At 42.8% G+C, this 21,687-nt stretch overlaps 2 protein-coding genes across 6 annotated transcripts; one reads left to right on the top strand and one right to left on the bottom strand.

Moving 5' to 3' along the window:
• Positions 1–60: 60 nt before the first annotated feature.
• On the bottom strand, positions 61–12,529 carry LOC135113566 (DNA mismatch repair protein Msh2-like). 2 transcript variants are annotated; one of them, XM_064028841.1, is made up of 20 exons: positions 12,391–12,529; positions 10,113–10,162; positions 9,747–9,870; positions 9,196–9,338; positions 8,802–8,915; positions 8,233–8,400; positions 7,676–7,855; positions 7,169–7,421; positions 6,647–6,794; positions 6,029–6,249; positions 5,415–5,560; positions 4,683–4,854; positions 3,987–4,208; positions 3,323–3,472; positions 2,896–2,978; positions 2,594–2,685; positions 2,152–2,296; positions 1,644–1,721; positions 1,391–1,486; positions 61–1,196 (listed from the first exon to the last, which is right to left on the bottom strand). In XM_064028841.1, the coding sequence occupies exons 4-20, from the start codon at positions 9,283–9,285 to the stop codon at positions 1,035–1,037; spliced, it is 2,520 nt and encodes an 839-aa protein (XP_063884911.1). In that variant the 5' UTR covers positions 9,286–9,338; positions 9,747–9,870; positions 10,113–10,162; positions 12,391–12,529; the 3' UTR covers positions 61–1,034. The 2 variants fall into 2 exon arrangements, with proteins under 2 accessions (XP_063884911.1, XP_063884909.1); XM_064028839.1 differs by lacking the exon at positions 12,391–12,529 and adding an exon at positions 10,606–10,716.
• Positions 11,001–20,975, top strand: LOC135113567 (uncharacterized protein DDB_G0284459-like). 4 transcript variants are annotated; one of them, XM_064028842.1, is made up of 13 exons: positions 11,001–11,343; positions 12,408–12,544; positions 12,965–13,059; positions 13,446–13,541; positions 14,428–14,501; positions 15,152–15,290; positions 16,455–16,631; positions 16,960–17,153; positions 17,258–17,372; positions 17,515–17,623; positions 17,722–17,839; positions 18,525–19,970; positions 20,532–20,975. In XM_064028842.1, exons 1-13 carry the CDS (start codon positions 11,321–11,323, stop codon positions 20,545–20,547), a joined length of 2,739 nt encoding a protein of 912 aa, XP_063884912.1. In that variant the 5' UTR covers positions 11,001–11,320; the 3' UTR covers positions 20,548–20,975. The 4 variants fall into 4 exon arrangements, with proteins under 4 accessions (XP_063884912.1, XP_063884915.1, XP_063884913.1 ...); XM_064028845.1 differs by lacking the exon at positions 18,525–19,970 and adding an exon at positions 18,295–18,448; XM_064028843.1 differs by lacking the exon at positions 13,446–13,541 and having other exon boundaries at positions 11,016–11,343.
• The last annotated feature ends 712 nt before the right edge of the window (positions 20,976–21,687 follow it).

Raw genomic sequence — 21,687 nt, 5'->3', positions numbered from 1 at the left:
CCAGGGCTGCCATCACCCACATCAATACAAACTTCCATACAGCAATAAAAGGATCAAAAGTGACTTTTGTACTTTTATTATAAACATTAGACATTTGCTAAACTTATTGATAAAGTAGGAATGACAAAATGCTCCATCACTTTTTCACTTTCCTCAGTCATTCTGAGAAGACACAACAATTTCCACATCAGAAGCAGCAAGTCTCCCTGCAACAATCTGGTCTTCTATTCAGTATCACTGAGTGTTCTCAAATTTGAGTTAGGAGGAAACATCAAACACTTTGAATAGCTGCAGCAATACATCACCAGGTATTAAGTTACAACTGCTGTGGCAGGACAGTCAAGACCAACCTAACTCTCCCCTGGCCCTTATGATCATCTTGGTCTGCCTGGTGACACAAAAGTCATGTCACCATGAGCATTCTGCCAGGGGTTTAATGCCTGGCCATTCCCTCTCATGGCTTTAGATCAATTTCTAAAGCTGTTGTGATGTTCCTTTGAGGAGCAGTACACATTCATGACCTGACAGACTGGATCAACAATGCAATAAGCAGCAGGAACCTTCACCAGTGGCAGAGAATGACAAATGACTGACAACAAACAACCAAAAGAAGCACAAAATTCCACACACCACTGATAACTTTCATGGAGGTTTCCTAAATTACCAAAATAACTTATAAAACATCAGTAGTAATCATGGAAACTATATTGTGTGCAGCATTAGTAGTTATAAACACAATGAACATAGCTGATAAACTGGTCTTGAATCCTTAACCATGGAACATGATCTTGCTTTTAATATTATTCATCACAATCTACTAAGCTCCATCACATCACCCCTAAGACAGACTTCAACATTCTCTTGGTCAGCTTCATTCGGTATTTCCTATAACATGTCCTGTCTTTATCATAAGCCAAACATAGCACCAACCTCCAATCCTCCTTACCCTTTCATAATTTGGTCTTTGTTGGTCTGGCTGAGATCTTGTGAAGAATAGCCAGGCTGCTTCTTCTTCCGGTGTGGTGTGGGCAAGTTTAGGTCTCTCTGGGCATGAGGTGGGCAATGTAAGGGTTGTTGTGGGACCGCGCCTCCTCCCGTAACTTCTCAACCTCCTTCTCCAGCTCCTCATCATTCAGGGCATCACAGTCCAGCTTGCCAATCTTGGTCAGGAATTCTTCAATCACCTTCTCTCCCTCCTGAAATCAGTTACATGCATGATGGTGCTGATTAAAAACAAAATGCATATCCTTACAGCTTATTGTAGGAAGAGTAAAACTTTGCAATATTTCTAGCATTAAAACATAAAATTATTAAACATTTTGTATTATATAGTATTATGAAGCAAAAGCAGATAATATAAAAAAAATTAGTCTATTCCTCTCTCTCTCACCTCTTTCTGCAGCTTCCTCTTCTTCACAGCTTCTTCAGAGTCATCTTCCACATCCCCAAAGTCATCTTCCATCTCCCGAGCCTTCTGTCTGGCAAACTACAGAGCAAGATCATAAGACATAAATAAGAGAAAACAAGAGAAACTAGAACTATCATAAAGCTTCTGCCATGCCCAATGCTCAATACAGTGTATCAACTTGGTGATGGTAGCATTGGAAGAATCATGTTAATTCATTCACAAGAACAAAGCTCACCTCTATGGCAGTGGCTGGGAAGTTGGCAAGCTCAGCCACGTGGATACCAAAGCTCCGGTCACATGGGCCAGGCCGCACCTGATCAAGGTGTTTGTTCGTTAATCCTTTCACTGCTAGACAAGATTTCCCTTTAATACATATAATTTTTGAGACACTTTTTGTTTTAAACTTTTTTTAAAACAGTTTTGTACAGTAAAAGAGTACAAAGACAAAATTTACTTTGTTTTCTCTCTCTTCTCTCCTGTGCCACCATGTGAACAATTCCTACAGGGCTATGAAAGTTAATGCTGAACAACCAGAGCTGTATGAGGTTAAGACAATATCACAAGGAGGAAATTAGAACATTGGCAATTTTGGGTCACGGTGCCACAACAATGAGGTCATACAGCACTGGTTAAGGTCATGAGAAGGCACCATCCCTCACACTAACTGATGTGTACTAGAAGTGAACTTGCAACCCTACCACAAGCATCTGTTAAGAAGAGATGATGGAGGGACACACACTTACCAGGTAGAGAAGAGTAAGAGTGCCATGTGCTGTGGTGGCAGTGACATGGAAGTTCTTCACACTGTCCACCTCCTTGCCCAGCGCCGTCACCTCGTGGAAGTGTGTGGCAAACAGGGTGAAGGACCGGATCTCCTTGGCTATGTGTCTGGGGAGGGAATGGATGTGATTAGTATTTCTTTATTTCAATTCATTGCTGGAATAGCAAGCCTTGAAGAAAATATCATGAACAGCAGTAAAGTATAATCTTTCTGGAGTCTGTTTTCCATACATTATAATATGCATAAGAGAAAATATGGAAATTAAATAATATAACATAAAAGCTTATCAAAAATAATACAATTTCCCAAATATAAAGAAGAAAACACTAAATCAGTGCCAGGCATCACAAACTAATCTCACAAACACTCAAGGCACAGCCCCACCTCATCCCTCCAACACTCACTCTGACAGGGCCCAAGCAAGGCCAAACCCATCGTAGGTGGAGGTTCCTCGACCAAGCTCATCAATGAGGATGAGAGAGTTTTCAGTGGCAGACTGTGGAGGAGAAAAAAAAAAAGTTAGAGATTCCATGAAGCTGTGCAATCAAGATAATAGAGAATATTGTACTCTTGCTTCAGTCTGAGTTCCTGAAAGCCTGACAACTAAGTCTCAACAAATAAAAGGACTTAAATATTGAGGGAAGATGCTAAAGACAGTGGAAGTGAATGTGGCAGGTTACTCAACATGCGATCACAACCCACTTACTCTTAAAATAGTGGAGGTTTCCAGCATCTCAGCCATAAAGGTGGATACTCCCCTCTGCTGGTTGTCCCCAGCACCAACACGGGCTGCCAATATAATGTGAATAGAATGAAGGGAAGACCTAAGTGGTGCAAATATAACAAGAGTGGATGTAAAAACTGATAGATGTAAAGATGAGATGATGTAGGGCAATACAAGGATGAAACAACTGATGCAGATTAAGAACAGCAAGAATTAAGATACAAAATGTGACAGAGATGAAAAGAGGTAAAGAGATAGAGGTGAAAACACTGATGATAAATAAAAGGAATAAATACTCATGATACAATACAATCACAAGTGTTAGGAGGACAGAGAATATATTTAACACAGACCAAGGGAAGAGAGACAGATGCAGTACTTCAGAACACAACAGCCTCGCCTCCCTCACCCAGGATGGAGTCGACAATGGACACCTCGGCCTCCTGGCAGGACACGAAGGACCCCATCTGGGCCATGAGCACCGCCACGCCCACCGATCGCAGGAAGGTGCTCTTGCCACCCATGTTTGGCCCCGTGATGATGTGGAACCGACCCGTCTCTGTGTGTGGACAATTAGTAAAAGTGAATCATATTTACGTATTTGTGCATATTCATTTGTCTTGTCTATCTATTTAAGTGGAAGGGTAAATAACGAGCTGATGGAAAACAATTATGGTTATCTACTTATCTTTTCAATTATCTTATCAATTTACTAATGTGGATGGGTGGATGAGAAGTGGATAAAGGTATTTACCTTTTTTTTACTCAGTCATGTATCTTATAAACTTTCTTCTTTATCTCTACAGAAAGGTGGACATATGCTTAGCATATAGCTAAATAGGTGCACATCAGCCTAGCAAGTAGTTAAATATATTAGTTAATTACATATATCAATTGCTTCCCTCTATAAGCACACAGATAAAGGGTAGTTGAATAAATAATATTCACTAACTTATTCAGCCAAACGTTTCATCTTTTCATCATCATTTCATATCATTATTTTCCTTCACGAGGTTTCATCTTTTAATCTTTCTCTCAACGACAAAAGAGGAGCAGAAGGAAAAGTGACTCACTGTTGCCAAGAGAGCAATTATTGGGGATGAAGGACACCTCATCCTGCATCTCCAGACAGGGGTGCCTCATGCCCTCCAGCCTCAGCACGCCAGAGCCCTTGGCCAGCAGCTGGGGCCGTACGTAGGGCACCGGGGCACTCACGGCAGCAGAGGCCAGGGCATGGGTACAGTCCAGCACCGCCAACACTTGCCCCAAACTCTGGATCACCTCAACATAACCAGCTGAAGGGAAAAATGTAATATGCTACCTTATACAATTAACATAAGGACATAAGAATAGGGAAGCTGCAAGAAGCCATCAGACCTACACATGTTGGTTTCTGTTTAAGACATGCCTACCTGTTTCCACTTATCATGACGTTTTCTGTTTTTCTTGATTAGTTTAGTTGGTGGGTGTAATATTTTTGTTATTTTATTTTAGTCAGACATTATTTCCACATACCTAGTTGTAAATAAAAATAGAGTCAACTCTTTGATTTTTTTTTTACATTTCTTTTGATCATCTTACGTCTATGGCTGAAATATTTGTTTCTTCCTTAAAAATCAAATATTTACCAGACGAACTCAAGATTAACCTTCCTTACATCTGTTCTCCCCCTCACTGTCCCTACCCAATCCTTCCTCCCATCACCAGCCTCAACATCCTTCAATCATCCTCAACTGCTTTCCATCACTTTCCTCCACTCACTCACTCACCAGCAATGCCAATGATCTCCTCCACCAGGGTCTTCTGCTGCAGTGCATACTCCTCCTTGGCCGCCAGGTGCTGCTCGTTGAGGTCCTGCAGCGCCCCATTCCTGAACCTCACACCTGTCTTGTTGGTGTCAATGATCGTGTAGCTTCTGTTGTTACGGAGCACCTTCTCCTCCTGCAGCAGAAAAATTATTATTATTATCACTGCAATAAGTACACCATATCCTGAGAGGTGGTGAGAGCTACAACAACTACTACTGCCACCACTACCACTACTGTTACCATATCTATCATTTAGTTTTATGTGCAATTTGCTTTTTAATTTAGGCCACACAACTTATGGAAAATATACCTACATACATGCACTGTTATCAGTTTTAATTCAAACACTGTTAAATGATGAAAGAATGCTACAGATTACAAATGTACATATACCTGACACCATCTCAAGTATAAAAGAGGAAATATGAAGAAAAGAAAGTCACTTGAGGCAAAAATAAAATACTGAATGTTTGAAATAAAATAAAAGAAAAAATGAAAAAAAAAAAAAAATCCCTTACAATGAAAACAATACAGAAACAAAATTAGTCATAATGAAACAGAAAGTGCATCAGAAAAGTTACCAATTTCAAAACAATCCTTCAGTTTGTCAACACAAATAAAAATAAAAATAAAATCTTACATACAGCACCAGAGTCCCCTTATAACAAACACAAGCAAAACACACAGCAGTACCTTGAGAGTGATGCGGAAGTGGTAGCCGAGCTGGGAAGTAGACTCCAGCTTGAGACTCTTCCCTGCTTCCAAACACAAATCATTGGCCACCTTCCTCACCTGCCCCTGTATCTGCTCCTCCAGGCTGTTCATGGTCTCCCGCAGCTCTGTAGAGGTGGAGGTGACAGATAAGAAGAAGCAAACAATCCAGGGAAGAGGTTGGAGAAGGTAATAAACTGAGAAAAGAGAACACATACAAATGAGGAAGTATGAGTAACCAGGTGATGAAATGAGAAAAAGAGAAACAGCAGCTAGGATAGGGGAAGTTAAGAAATATAAATATGCAGCTAAGATAGGGGAAGTTAAGAAATATAAATACAAGTGAAAATGACAAAGGCAAGTATGAAAACATGAGAAAGAAGTTAAACATAAATGAAAGAAGGTAAAAGGTGAAAACTAAGATGAAGTATAGGCACAAGTGGCGATGATAAAAGGTGATTAAGGAACATCTTTCAAGTAATTTTAGCTCCTACAGCCATTCTCTACACCTCATAGCCATAACACTCTCTCGCAACCCTCAACATATCCCTCACGATCCTCTGAACTTGTGAACACCTGGGCAGCATCCTTCTCACCTGTCAGGCTGTTGTCAAAGTCAGCCTTGATTACAAACTCCCCCTTGTTGGCCTGCTCAAGATCCATGGTGGTCTCAATCATCTCCTGGAACTTGGCCAGGTCTGATATCATCTCCTGCAGTGGCGTGGTGAAGACGGCAGCCAGGGAGGTGGTGTGGGGCCCATCATAGCGTGCCACGGCATCACACAGGTTTGGCAGCCGCTCCACACACCGGTAGAACCTGCAGGAGGGAGGATCACACAGTTAATTATAGAGATAGTAGGATAATAACAATCATAATAACTGAAGAGATAAGATAACAATAGAGATTTGGTATCTTTTTTATTTGGCCATATTGTGTGTGTTGATTTCACTGTTAATTCTACTACTTAAGTCCTGGGATAGCTAATACATTTACCACCTGTATCTGTCACCTATCCACTGCCTTTCCTCATGCAATTATAGATCTGGTCCTGGATGCACAAACACTTAATACATAATACTAGGAATCACTAAGATAAGCAGGTGGTAACCAGGTAGGAAAAATAAAGGTAGTAAAAGAACAGCAAAGTTAGTGTGTGTGTTTGTGCATGCCAGGCCTGGAAGATGGAGAAAGAAAAGATTGGAGAAAGAAATACCTGTAGCAGTCTTGCAGGCTGGCTTCCTTGCGTGTCAGTCTGCGTGTGAGGCGGTTCAGGTCAGGGATCTGCTTGAGGTGGTCCTCACCGAGACTGTGACGCAGCTGCACCGAGGACACCAGCGCCTCTACCAGATCCAGGCGCTCCTCTGCAGGTGCAGGTTATTGTAATGCCAGGACTGGCTGAGGTCAGTACTCTATCCTATGGTTCAATCTATAGTTCAAGTTGCTCTTCTGCCATCACCATAAATCTTGAGAGACTTTCAAGGAATAAGTCAAGTTGAAATCCCTCTTCACTCTTAACTCTTTCACTGTGATGATAAAAGATTACCTGCACCTGCACAATTTGTTCATTTGTAATTCTATGATCCATGTATATACAAAATAGTCTGCTTATGGTAACTCATTTTCCTCATAATCAAGGTAATGATGAAAATGATACTACCAAACAACCAGAAGTAAAAGATGGCAATGGCTGATAAAGAGATGAACCAAAATCAAAATTATTTTCTGAAGAGCTCACCAATCTTATTGATGTCAACAAGAGGCTGTCGCAGCCACTGCAGCATGAGGCGGTGGCCGAGGGAGGTGCGACACTTGTCCAGGAGGCCAAGGAGGGAATGTGTTTTGGCTGCTGGAGCACCCGCCCCCTCCCTGCCTCCGTCCACAGGCTCCACATGGAGGGCTCGCACTGCTGCAGCATCCAGGCGCATGTACTGACTCAAGTCATATGGCTTGAGGGAGAATTGGCCAAAGTTGGATTCATCACTCAGCAGCTGGGGAGAGAAAGGAAGGCATTGCATGCACTGTTGGGGCAGACATCCTATGAGGTGCATCTTGTCCACACCTGACCTTGACACACACCTTCAAGACTACAAATCAATGAAATACTACCAGAACAAGTCATGTGTGCTATATACACTCCATTGTAAAGAAAGCAAGATACAACAGCATTAAAAGTAGGCATACAAGCATGACTCACTCACATACCAAGACAATAAGGTATAAACAACCCAGCTTGAAGACACACCTCAAGGTACTTGATGACGGCTGTGAGGGCCGCTGTGGCATGTGTACCAGCCTGCTCCAGGGAGGCAGCAGCACCACCCTTGCTCTTCCTCAGCAGCCGCCCAAGGTCCTGCTCAGTGTCCTTGTTGTTGAAGTCTGCACGCTTCCTCTCCGTCACCAGCAGGGGGTTGCGGGACATGACCTGCCAGGGACAGGGGTCAGTAATGGAGGCTAGAGGCTAGATGGTGAAGGGATTGTGTTATTACAGAGAGGTAAAAAGCTAGTGACTGGTTGTTGTTGATGATGGTGATGGTAAAAAGTTGGTTGTTAATTGTCACTTGGAGTAAGAATCTTGTAGTTAATTAGTCAGTCTCTGCATCTCTCTCTGATGATTGGTTAGTTAATCTCTGTCTCTCTCTCTCCTACATTAGAATCATTACATATTTAACAAGTCATCTCACACTAGCAAACGAGAAGTAGAGATACACACGTAATGGAGTAATAACACATGATAATAATAACAATTTTGACCACATTAAATGATGACCTGACACAGCAGAATATTCAGAGAGCTCTAACCTGCTTCAGTTTGACACCAGTGGGACCATGGTCACCTGAGGGCAGCAGGCACTCCCTGGGAGACAGCTGCACCACAAGGGCCTCCAAGTTACAGAAGGCCTCCGTGTCATTAAACTCAGCCAGGCGGATCTCCTGCCCGGCCACATCGATGTACCCAACACCCACAACCTGCACACCCGAGAATGATATTATACTCTATACTATACACTATACTATATTTCTATTCAACTTCATGCAAGCTGTAATAGAAACTGTGGAGCATAATGTTAAACCACATACATCATCTTCCTACTGAACTTTATGCAAACTATAATGGAAACTGTAGAGCATAATGATTCTTTAACATGATTTTTATACTTAATTTAAAGAAAACAATCTATTTATCTACATAATGATATATACCAGGCTGGCAACCCCACACACGGTGGCCCAGACAAGGCACCACACACACATTATTCACAGTTGGCCTCCATTGGAAAGGGAATTGCATGGACCAAAGAAAACAATACAAGATTAATCAAAAAGAGTGAAACTGAAAATGACCCTGCATCATGCACAGCCACACCCACCTTCTGGTTGCCATCGGGCGCCACTTTGACCGCCATCACTCCAGTAGTGACAGTGCAGTCAGTGCTTGCCCCAAACAGCACCTCCTCCAGCTGGGAAAGGTTGCCCGGAGAAGCCTGACAAGAGGTGACAGAAATTAGTCCTCTGTCTCTTTTATATCTCAGATGTGAGGGAAGATGCATATGAATAGAATAAAGTAGGAGGATACAGGAAAGATTTGCAAAGTATGTTGAGGAGATTCAGTAATGTAATAAACTCTCACTACTATGGCATGTTACTTTATCAGTGGCATCAGTTCATACATGCCATATGGCCTAGTGAAGACTAGTCATGCTAAGCTAATGAATTTTATAAGCACAAAAACAAGAAAACAAGAGACAATTTAATACCACTCACTTTGTACTCAATTTCCCAATCATTCTTGGAAGCAGACTTGCTCTTGTACACCTCCACTCTGTAGTGCTTCACCAGCAGAAGGTCTCTCATGAACGACTCAAAGTTGAGGCGACTCAGCACCACTGACTCCACCTTGTTGCTGCCTGGCGGTGACGGACAGAGGAAGGAGCGAGTGTGGAGGTCACTGAAGTCATACTATCAAATTCCTGGTCACGGGTATAATAGCCTTTACTACTGAATTAAATGAATTTACAATGAATGTTTTGGTTGAATGAAGCACAGATTAAGACCAAGTAGTCATGATGTGCCAGGCATGGGTAACATTAGGATTGGCAGGGCACTCAAGGCCAATCACAATCCTCTCAGTCTCCAAAAGATGTATTACAACTGTATCACTGAAACATTTATATAAAGGTTCGTTCTTATAACTGGACTGAGAGCTACCTCACAATAAAGTGAAATTCCAGTTTGACTCCTAATACTTCACTTCACCAGCTAACCAATCAATTCCTGATCTTTAGCACCCACAACACCCCCGCTTCCTCCCTCACCTGAGCCCAGTAGCTTCACCACGGCATGTGTCCGGAACAGGTCCCGCGCAGCCAGCAGGGCATCCTGGCCATGCACGGTGTAGTACTCCCCACGGTCAAACACTCGCACAGTAGTGTTGGGTTTCTGCCACAAAGATAAATGTGGTCATTCTGCCACTCAAACTACCGTATCTCCTGCAGTATAGGTCGAGTTTTGAAGGCCAAATATTTAAGCAAAAGATAAATCTAAACACAGGGATCAGATTTCATAGGTCGAAAATTCAGGTATCCAAGCATGAAAGGAAGGGCCACTAACACCTCTTGGCTTTGAAAATTAAATAATTACTCAAATTCTAATACCAGAGCTACATGCGAACAAATACTCACCTCTGGCAGGTTACGGAAGAAGGCCAGAAAGCCCTGCTCGTTGGCTCCATCTGTAACAACAAATATTAATCAGCACCCCAGCATGTACACCTTGCGTGAATGATCGTATCCCAATGCCATCGTGACTATCACCTGAAACCTTCCTCGGCCAATGACATTACCTATCATTCACACTAACACCCTGGCAATATATATACCTAGAACAATTACATCACCTTCACCACCACTAACACCCACATCAGACATTCACACTAACACTCTAGCATCATATATCCCTACATACACCAATCACATCACCTGTCACAGAAAAAATAAAAGAAAACAGCGGCCCAACTTGAACCTCTTCCCACGCGTATCTACTCCATCCATTTCTCAGTCACCTTCCGCCTTGACAGGTTAAGGACTGTCAATGTGAGACTGAGAGTATAGGTCCTTTAGAACATAGTACATGGTTCCTTGGAGGTTATATAAAGTGGTTTATTAAGGTTCTTACCGAGAGTTGGCTGTTCCTTTGCCTGCACCGTGGCCATGTTTGTTTACAATAGGGTGCTTTGTGACTCCTTCCCGCGTTTTGCGTCCCGCGCGGGGGAAGGTGTTTGACTTTACAACGGCGCCTTCTTTTTATAATCATGTTTTATATTATTGGATTACTGAATTCTCTTTTACTTAGCGTTTATCGAATCAAGTTTATTACTTTTCCGTTTTCAAGCCGAAGTTGTAAAAAAAAGTGAATTATGAGAGAAGTGGTGGTGGTGTGATGAGAGAGAGAGAGAGAGAGAGAGAGAGAGAGAGGTAAAAATCAATGCACTCATAAGGTCGACATTCCTTACACATACACACGCACACACACATACACACGCACATACACGCACACGCGAGCCAGCCAACCACTCCAAGCCAGGCAGTCGACCACATGGCCACTGACGCTGAGCTGCATCCAACACTTCTCCTCCACCTTTTGTCACTCGTGCCTTCACAAACAACAGAAAATGCGCCTCTTAAGCCCTCCATGCTGAAACAAACGAACCTTCTATCGTGTCAGAGTTAAAAGGAGGGATGAGGACAGAGAGGAGAGATAGGAGGAAGGAGAGGAGCTGGGAGAGATGAAAAGCGCAAATCTAGGAAAACTATGCGGTATTCTGGGAGTGACGTGGCTGGTGCAGTAAAAGTTTAATAAGTGATTCGTTCGATCTGCCTCCGTAAAATTTATGTTCCCGGAGGCTTCTGTAAGGTAAGATGTGGCGTGTCAGTGTATTTCGTGTTGAGATATATTGTGGTATGTGTGTGTTTGGGCTATTCTCTCTCTCTCTCTCTCTCTCTCTCTCTCTCTCTCTCTCTCTCTCTCTCTCTCTCTCTCCGCTAGACGGTTGAATGTTACGCAGTTATATATTGTTTGAATGGTGTTGTTCTGTAGCAGTGGAAGTAGTAGTAGTAGTAGTAGTAGAGACAGACACACGGCACACGACGACACTCGCATAAAAATAGCAATGTGGTCTGCCCACAGTCTTTTCTCTCTACAGTCTTTCCATTTCTAACTATACACCTTCCTCTGTTCAAACTCTTCCTCATTCACCTTCTTTCTCTAATAAAAAAAAAAGTAGTAGTACGTTAAGGAAATTTGTTATTTTAGTGATGGGTTTTTGTTGCTAGTTGTAGTAGTAGTAGTAGTAGTAGTAGTAATAGTACGTTAGGGAAATTTGTTATTTTAGTGATGGGTTCTTGTTGTTACTAGTAGTAGTAGTAGTAGTAGTAGTAGTAGTAGTAGTAGTAGTACGTTAAGGAAATTTGTGTTATTTTAATGTGTTGTTCTCGTTGTTGCTAGTAGTAGTAGTAGTAGTATTTGTAGTAGCAGTAGTAGGAGTAGTAGTAGTAGTAGTAGTAGTGGTGATGGTGGTGGTGAGTGCAGTAAGATAATCAATAACTTTACAGTATCTCTTATTCCGTTATCTAATCCACAGCTGTGTGTGTGTGTGTGTGTGTGTGCATATGTATGAATGTCTGGCTGCGGCTGCGTGCGTGCGAGTGTTTCTAAATTCCCTCATAACTTCTGAAAACAAAGGAGAGAGAGAGAGAGAGAGAGAGAGAGAGAGAGAGAGAGAGAGAGAGAGAGAGAGAGAGAGAGAGAGAAACACACACAAACCATAATTACCTCTCCAAAAAGAAAGAAAAACAAACCATGATGTAAATAACAATAATGATGCTTTTTGATTACCATAGCTGATGCTGACTATGATTACTATGCCTGATAATGACGATGATGCTGCTATTACGTACTAACCCTGCCCTCTGCACCAGAATGGACGTGGCGGACTCCCTGCGCTACAGAGAGGCTGTGGCGAGGCTTAAGCAGCTTCTTTATGACGAGCCGCCGCCTGAGGAGCCGCCCTCGCCCCTCCACCATCTCCACCACCCGCACCATCCACCCGGCAGAGGTATGGAGGGAGTGATAGTGGATAGCTTGATGGATGAATTAGTTGATGCTGTGATAGATAGATGGACAGGCACAGACAGACAGACATATAGATAGATAGAATGATAGATAGATGGATAGTTAATAGATAAATAAGTAGATAGATGGTTAAACAAATGGGCAGACAAACATACACAGACAGATAATGGGGAGAGATAAATATAGATAGATAAACAAATGAACAGACAGACAGATAGACAGAGATAGCTAAATGGACACTTAATTCCTCTCCTAAATAAAAACAACAAACTTTCTCCCAAATTTTGCACAGTAATCAGAACAAAGCAGTAAGTTAACTTTTTTTCCTCTCTGTTAACCTTCTGGCTGGCTGACTGGCTGGCTGACTGGCTGGCTGTGTTGCTGATGGGCGTGGCGGACGCAGGGGACGGCGGAGGAGCGTGGCGGTGGCTCCTGGAATTGCTGCACCACCAGGAGGACCTCATCACTCAGCTGGAGAAGGAAAATGAGTTCCTGAAGGTTCGTTTTCCTGAAATGCTGGACTTGAGGTGTATTGATGGGCTAATAACAGACTGATTAGCTGACTGACTCGCTAACTAACTGGCTGGTTAAGTAACTATCTGACTAACAAAGTAACTTAATGAATGAACGAATGAATGGATAAATAAATAAACAAATAAATAAGTCAAACAAAACGCATAAATTAAAAAAAGGATAAATAGAAAAAAACAAATCTCGAAAGAACAAAGAAAACAAGAACCACCACCACTACCAACAACAACAACAGCAACAACAAACACCTCTGAAAAGAACATAAACACATAATAACCCTCGTATTAACATAGTCCTTCCTCTTCCTGCTCCTACCACTCCTCCTCCGCCTCCTCCTTCTGACGGCGCCGCAGAAGGAGGTAGTGTCGGTCGGGGACGGCCTGAGAAAGCTCGCGGAAGACAACCAGGACCTGCACCGCCGCCTCTCCAGCACCCTTACTCAGGCGCTCGTGAGTACACAAAGGAACACAAAGGAAAAATCAAACACCAGACTCGCTGACCCATACAAGGCTGCAACGAACTAAGCTTTCTGAGATAAGAGCGTGTGGGAAAGATGGTCTCTCTCTCTCTCTCTCTCTCTCTCTCTCTCTCTCTCTCTCTCTCTCTCTCTCTCTCTCTCTCTCTCTCTCTCTTTACTGCATTGTCTTTTTGCACGTTGCTTTTATTCCCAAGTCTATAAAAACATAAGAACATCACGGAATCTTCTTATAAATGTCTGGGAGCAGTGTTTGATTCCCTTATAGTGTTTGCATGAGTTCAAAGGGTTCTACTCCTGCTGACGTCATGACCTTATAAAACTCTGTGGCTGGTATTTGCGTGAGGAACTGCAAGAGGTGGGGAGAGAGGAGGAGGAGGGGAGACAGGGAGGGAGAAAGAGAGAGGGGAGAAAGTAGTAATGGCAAAGAAGAGGGAAGGAAAGTGAGAAGTGAGGGGAGGGTAGGGGTGGGGTGAGAGAGAGAGAGAGAGATACTGCAACTTCTCTGCTACTCGTACTTCTACTATTACTACTACTGCTACTACTACTACCACCACCAATACTACTACTACTTCACTACTAGTACTACTACTACTACCACTATTACCACCATCACAAACACTTACCCTCTAATGCTACAACAACAGCAACAAAAACTATTACTACTACAACTACTACCACCACCGCCACTACTACTACTACTACTACTACAACAACTACCAACACTACTACTACAACTACTCCTTCCATTATTACTACCACTACTATACTGCAACTAATATCACTACTACTAAGACTACCGCTACTAATCCTAATGCTATCGTCCCTGTTCATGCGATGCTCACTTATTTAACCTGCAGGAGGAAGCGGGATCCGAGTCGATATCTTCCAGCCCAGCAGCGGGATCCATTACCCCCACCGCGGCTCTTTTAAGGTTAGTGGATCAATACCTATCAATCTATCTCCCTTCATTCTTCATCCTGTTCTGCTTCTCCTCTTTCCCTTCTTCCAGTCATTCTATTCTTATTTTCTTATTATTCTTTTTTTTATTTTCTTATTCCTCTTCTATTTTCCTTTTATTTCTCTATTTTTTTTTCTTTCATCCTTCTTTTGTTTTTCTAGCATTCCTCTTGTTTTTATTTCATTCCTCTTTTATTTTCATATAATTGCTCTCTTATTTTTTGTGTCTTTTCTCTTCAGTTTTTTTTTATTTTTCACTTTTTTCTTTTATTTATTTTTTTTTATATTTGTTCTTATTTCCATGTTTATTTTATTTTATTAATTCTATCACCATTTTCTTCTCCTCTCTTTTTTCTTTCCATCCTCGTTTCTTCCTCTTTAGTTGTCTCCTTATCATCTCTTCATCGTCTTTCTGTTCCTACGGGTACTTTTTTCCCCTTTCTTTCTCTAGTTTCACATTCCTTTTCTGCTAAATTTTCGTTTTCTCTCTGTATATCCAAATTCACATTCTCTCTCTCTCTCTCTCTCTCTCTCTCTCTCTCTCTCTCTCTCTCTCTCTCTCTCTCTCTCTCTCTCTCTCTCTCTCCTTATCTATCCATCTATCCATCTATCTATGAATCACAGGCAGAAGGAGGCGCTGCAGGAAGAGGTGGCGAGGATGGAGGAGGCGTTAGCAGCAGTATCCCGGCGAGAGAAGGAGGCCCTTACGAGACTCAGCCACGCCCTTGCCCTGGCGGAGCACACACAGGCCCAGACATCCCAGGTAAGGCAGTCGTCTAAGTCTTTGGCAACGTGAATTTATAGGGCATTTTTTTCAGGTTCTGCCGTTCTTGTTCAGGCTTTCTTGCACCTGGAAAAATATGAAGGGAATAGATGGATAAGTATGAGAAAATAAGTAAAAAGTAATATATTATATACAACTAAAACCCTATTGATACATACATATAAATACATAGAGTAAGTATACACACCTACACCTACACGGATGCAAGTATAGATTCAAACATTGATACATGAACAAAGGGTATACACACACACACACACACACACACACACACACACACACACACACACACACACACACACACACACACACACACACACACACACAAAGAGCAGTACTCTCACGTGCATACAAACACCCACAAAGGACAGGTGAACGCTCCCCCACTTAGGAGAGGTAAGGCCCCACACACGCCACCTGTGTGACTCACCTCCTGTGCTGATTAATTTATCGACGAGGGAGAGGAGGTCGATCGATTTTTACTGACAAGCAATCTATTTTTTTTTTTTTTTTTTTTTTGGTGCATTCTTTGTTGCCTTTTTGCCTGCTGTGCGCTTTTTTTTTTTTTTTTTTTTTTTTTTACATTTGTGATGAAAAACGTTGATGGTTATTCCATTTCTAGCTGTTGTCCTGACGGTGTATAGATCTTTAAGGTAACTGTATTCTCATTCTTGTATCTTGACGGTCTTATCCCAGTTTACTATATTGTCATTGAGAATGTGGCTTACATTTCGCTATTTTACTCCTCCACTTTGCTTCCAATGTATTATGTTCCTTGCCTTTTACTTTTTCATCATAACTCGCAATGTTTTTTTTTTTTTTTTTTTAAAGCTTACAATGTATTTCTTTTCTCTCTCTTTTTCTCTGTTTTAAGAACGTGAACTGTTTGTCTCATTCGCCTTTCAGGATTGCAAGAATGTAAACGGGTAACTCTTGAAACTCTTGACTCGTTGCGTGTTTGTGTCTTACTCCTTGACCAGCGGAGTGTGTTTGGCGTTATCTGACTCCACCTCATTTAGTTTAATCCCAAGTGAAGCAACAGGAAACACGCAAAGGATGATAAATGACTCTAGCCTCTTCCCCTCTCCTCTCTCCAAGATCAAAATAACAAGTTAGATTAGGTTGTTATTTCGCTCTTCACAGGTTCGCGCCAGCAGCGAGTCAGCCATCGAGAAGCTGAGCGCAGACCTGACAACGGCGCAGCAAGAAGCGGGGCGTCTGCGGGCACAGCTTGACGAGGCGGAGGCGCGGAGGGTGCGGGAAGCAGGAGCTAGGGACAGGCAGACGAGGGAAGCGGAGAATAAAATTGGGGCACTTAAGGTGATTACTACTACTGCTGCTGCTGCTACTACTACTACTACTACTACTACTACTACTACTACTACTACTACTACTACTACTACTACTCTACTGTGCTGTATTACCAGTCGCTTCGTAAACTTAGGTCACTACACGTCAGTCACGTTTTTTTTTTTTTTCTTTTTTAGAGACAGACCAGCAAGATTTTTATATTATTAACAGGAGAAACTCTTGAGAACACGGCTAATGATATCTGTGGCTTTTGAAAATAGTCGTGGTGAGAGAGCAAAACGTTTCAGCATCCAAGCCAAGGAAAGGTCATGTTGTGATCGTCTTGCCGTCTAAACAGGCTGAGCGAGAGGAGCAGGAGCGCAGACTGACTCAGCTACGGGAGGAGGCACGAGAGGCAGACAGAAAGGTTATCGATCTAGAATACGACCTTCAAACTGCAGAGGAGACTAAAAGACGCCTTGAGGACCAACTGGAGGAGCAGAGAAGACACGCCCTGGACGCCACCACGAGACTCGACCAAATACTCTTATCGTGGGTGGATTCCTGAGAGTGTTTGCTTTGTTGTCTGTGGTGTGTCTTAAGCCATGGGAGTCATGCAAAAGGTTGAGGAGTCTCAATGCGTGACTTTCGCACAGGCGCAGCGGGGAGGCAGCGGCGGGGGCAGCACGAGCCAGGGACCTTGAGGAAAGACTTGACGCTGCAAGGGAGGACACGGCCAAACTCCTGCAGGCGGTGACGGCGCTGGCGAAGGTGCGTGAACGCTACTACTAATAATCATACTTTTTTTTTTTTCTGTAAGAGAGAGACTACTACTGCTACTAGTACCACCACCACTACTACCACTATACTACTACTACTACTATTACTACTGCTACTATAACTCGTGTTGCAGGGCGGCGGAAGAGTCGGGGAGACGCACTCTACTGACGATGTAAAGAGTGAACGATTAGCCGCGGGTCAGGAGCTGCAGGAGGCCCTTGAGGCACTCCACGCACGCCACGGTGAGGCCCACAACCCACTCACTCACTGGTTTATATTCAGGATGTCACGAAGTATTATGTATGTAGTTATGGAAAGTTAAAAACTGAATATGTAACAGAGGAGGACGTGGCGGGGGTGGAGTCAGCAGCGAAGCATCAGAGTGAAGCCACAGACGCTCTCAGGCAGGAACTGGCGGCCTTGAGGGAGCAGCTGGCAAGAGATAACGAGACGCACAGGTGAACATTTCTTGCCATTACAACAGATATATAGATAGTAATAATTCTGCTTGCCAGATATTACACGCTCGTTTTATTACCTCATTTATTTGCGAATGTTTGTTTAGTTACTTTGATATTTCAAGTACACTGTTTTATTTATAGCTTACTGATTTACATTTACTTTTCTTTTTACATTTATCTTTATTCCTAGTACATTTCGATTATTTATTTATTTTAATTAATGATCAATGCCAACGTACGGTTTTTCTTAACAGTTCTCGTTGATTTATTTTTATATTTCTTACAATAATTAATGCATGTTATCCAATTAACGCAATTTTATATTATGCCTTTTAATGAGTGCTGCTACAGAGAGAGAGAGAGAGAGAGAGAGAGAGAGAGAGAGAGAGAGAGAGAGAGAGAGAGAGAGAGAGAGAGAGAGAGAGCGGTACAAAGGCTTACGGGATGGACAGGGAAACGCTCGCACAGAAGGACACTCAAGCCACAGCACTGCGTCAGGAGCTGCAGGAGGCGCGGGAGGAAGTGGTCCGGGCGAGGGAGCAGCTGAGAGCTTGTGGGGGCCTGTACCAGCGAGCCATGGACGCCGTTAGGGATAAAGAGGCGGAGGTACGTGCACACTAAGACCCTAACATTGCTATCTATTGTACTCTTTTTGTCTCTCCACGCCCCGGCGACCGTGCAGACTCAGGCTGGAGGAGATGGGACGAGGATTGGCGGCCCTGACTTCAACGACCCCCTCCAGCGCCTCCATAGGGTTAGATACGACTACCACCACCACTACTACTACTACGACCACGACTACAGCTGCTACTACTGTCACTACCCCCGCGGACACTACCACTATCACTTCGCTTCCTGCAGATATCCCTACCACTGCCACCAATTCTGCTGCTGATACCACACCACCAAACACTACTGACACCATCATCACAACCCCCACCAGCACCGTCTCTCCAAGCAATGGTAGACTGCAGGAAACAAAAGAGGGCGAAGAGGTACCTAAAGATGATGGTGAAGAGGATGATGATGGTGATGATGATGATGGAGGAAAAGAAGAAGCGGACGAGGAGGTACGTAAAGATGATGATAATGATGATGATGAAGATGGCGATAAATATGAAGGAAAGGAAGGGGGAAATAAGGAGAATGATACGGATGAAGCAAAAGGAAACAAAGAGGAGAAAAAAGGTGATAATGCGACGGAAAGGAAAGGTGATAAAGAAGCGAAAGAAGAAAAGAAAACTGATGATGAAAAGGGAAAAAAAGAAAATAAAGACAAAGAGGAAAATGATAAAGTGAAGAAGGAAGAAGATAAGGAGGAGAGAAAGATCGAAAATGAGGAAGGTGGAGAGGGCAGAGAGAAGATTGGAGGGGAAGAGGGAGGGAGGGAAAAGAAGAAAAATGAAGAGAACACAACAGGGAATTATGAGACAGAACAAGGAAATAAACAAGAAAACAAAACTGAAGACAATGAAAAAGGTGAAAGGGTTGAAAGCGAAAAGGAGAAAAGTGGAAAAGAAGAGGAAAAAGAAAAGGATGAAACTGAGAAAAGTGAGAAGAGACAGGGACACAGAGAGAACAGCGAAAAGAACGAAAATAACGAAGAATCAGAGACGGGAAATAACAAGAACAAAGAAGGAAAAGGAGAAACTGAAAACCAAGTGAAAGATAAAGAAAAAGAAAACGAAGACACAGAAAAGGAAGAGAAAGAAACCGAAGGAAAAGAAAAACAGGAAAAGGAAGAGAGACAAACCGAAGAAAAAGAAAAACAAGGAAAAGAAGAGAAAGAAACCGAAGAAGAATCACCACCAGACATGAAAAAAAAAGAGAAACATGACAAAGTTGAAGAAAACCACGAGACAGAAGACAAGGAAGAAGACAGTGAATGCGAGAGATGCACCTCTTACGCGGCTCTCCTGGAAATCTTAGGGGAGGGTTTGTCGGAAGTCCAGCTGGAAGTAAACAAACAGAGCACCCGTTTGGATAGACTGGCGGGGCGCTGCGCAGTAAGTGGATGTGAAGACTGCCTGCGCTACCGTGTCCTGCTGTGGGCCACCTCTGTAAAACTTGACAACGTGGACAAGTACAGTAATATGTTAAACAACCGGATAGAGGCGCTGTCCCAAAGGTAATGGTAAAAACGAAGGAATGGTAAATGCTTTTGTTAGTTTTGTGTTTCCAGTTGCTTCTGATTCTTTTTGTGAGGTGGTTTGTGGTCAGAATTGCCTAGTTTATTTATTATTAGCACTAACATCAGATTCAGTATTGGTAGTTGTAGAAGTAGTAGTAGCTGTAACTGATAGCGATTTTTCTTTAGAATATTCCTGCTTCACATTTCTGTTGGGCGAAGGATTATTTTGGAATGGCCTGTTGTATCCTTAGTAATTAATGCATTATGTATAGTGCTATCATCATCTCTGCTACTACTACTACTACTACTTTTACTACTGTTACTATTATTACTAATACAACGACACAACAACAACTACTACTACTACTACTACTACTACTACTACTACTACTACTACTACTACTGCTGCTGCTGCTGCTGCTGCTAATACTATTATCATATTTCTTTGTATTTTAATGTAGTATGTAGTACCATCATCTTATCATTACTACCTCTACCACCACCACCACTATAACAATTCCCAAACTAACCCGTGTCTCTCTCCCACACACGCCACAGAGTGCTGAGTTACTAGCGAGGGTGCGGGCGTCCCAACAGGAGCGCCAGTGCCTTCTGCAGGAGACGGCGATGCTGAGGCGAGTGATAGCAGCAACAGGACCACCACCACCACCATCACAATCACCACCACATTCACCACATCCAGTACCCAACACCCACATCCCATCACCCACATCACCCATACACGCTCGCCCCTCCTCGCCAGCCACACGCATCCTCACTGAAGAAACACGTGAAGAGAAGAACCACGAGAAGGAGGCTGGGCTTGTGTCTCAGTTAGCAGCCGACGAGCTGTTCCGAAACGTCACCGTGGCTCCCGGAGTGACCCTCTTCCACATGTACCAGTCGCCGTAGCCTAGTTAGTGTTAAATTGTAGAGAATCTTCCCCGCATGTTGTGTTGCCAAGGAAAGACTGCTTGTGACGTCAATAAAGTGTGAAAGAAATTACTGTTCGTGATTTTCCTAAAAACAATGAGATGAAGGGATAAAGGATGCATTGTTTTGTTTTATTTTATATTTTTCATTCCAAGCATTTTGTTTTGCACCCATGAGAACCTGATAAATTATCTCCGTGGTCTTAGAATATACTCTCAGTCAGAACACATGGCGTTTCAAAATACGCCGCAGTCTCTCAAACTTGCCTTCGCGTGCCCTCCACCAATCAGTGTCTGCAGTGGTCCTGGGACTTTTACCTACTTCATTATGCTCACCAAAACTTACCAGTATTGCATCACAGCGCATCTCTAACCCAAATGACTTACAGTACTTGTCTCCATCGAATTATTGAAATAAATACTCAACTGAGAATGCTGAAAAATATCTTTGATAAGTGGATGGAAATAAGGCTATAGGAAACACAGTAAATATCAGTTTAATGATTCTGGGCAATCATGATTGAATAAAAGCCACGTTGCAATACTCAGAAACGAGAAGGATAGAAAAACCTGCAAATAAAAATATAATGCAACCCTCCGAGACTCGAACACTAGTCTGGTATGTTTGTTCGGGGCCGCCATTACACCGTCTCCCTCAGTCTTTCCCCCCCTCCCCCCCATCCGTCCCCATCGCGCAGCGCTCCTCACTTCACCTCGGAAAAAGAGAATGAATAAAAGAAATGAATAAGGGAAATCGATGTGCAAAAACCTGCGTATGAAAA

Source organism: Scylla paramamosain, chromosome 26 (assembly GCF_035594125.1).
Source record: "Scylla paramamosain isolate STU-SP2022 chromosome 26, ASM3559412v1, whole genome shotgun sequence".
Lineage (NCBI taxonomy): Eukaryota > Metazoa > Arthropoda > Malacostraca > Decapoda > Portunidae > Scylla > Scylla paramamosain.
Note: the sequence above shows the minus strand (reverse complement) of the source record. Positions and strands in the feature narration are given on the sequence as shown.

What these genes read in the sequence shown, in the direction of transcription:
- LOC135113566 (XM_064028839.1), bottom strand. Translation starts at nt 10,642, where the DNA reads ATGGCCACGGTGCAGGCAAAGGAACAGCCAACTCTCG. An exon ending in AAACCTCCACTATTTTAAGA is followed by an intron (nt 2,686 to 2,895) that starts GTAAGTGGGTTG and finishes TCTCCTCCACAG; the next exon opens with TCTGCCACTGAAAACTCTCT. An exon ending in AGAGGAAGCTGCAGAAAGAG is followed by an intron (nt 1,197 to 1,390) that starts GTGAGAGAGAGA and finishes AACTGATTTCAG; the next exon opens with GAGGGAGAGAAGGTGATTGA.
- LOC135113567 (XM_064028842.1), top strand. Translation starts at nt 11,321, where the DNA reads ATGTTCCCGGAGGCTTCTGTAAG. An exon ending in GCACCATCCACCCGGCAGAG is followed by an intron (nt 12,545 to 12,964) that starts GTATGGAGGGAG and finishes TGGCGGACGCAG; the next exon opens with GGGACGGCGGAGGAGCGTGG. An exon ending in CGGTGACGGCGCTGGCGAAG is followed by an intron (nt 17,373 to 17,514) that starts GTGCGTGAACGC and finishes CTCGTGTTGCAG; the next exon opens with GGCGGCGGAAGAGTCGGGGA.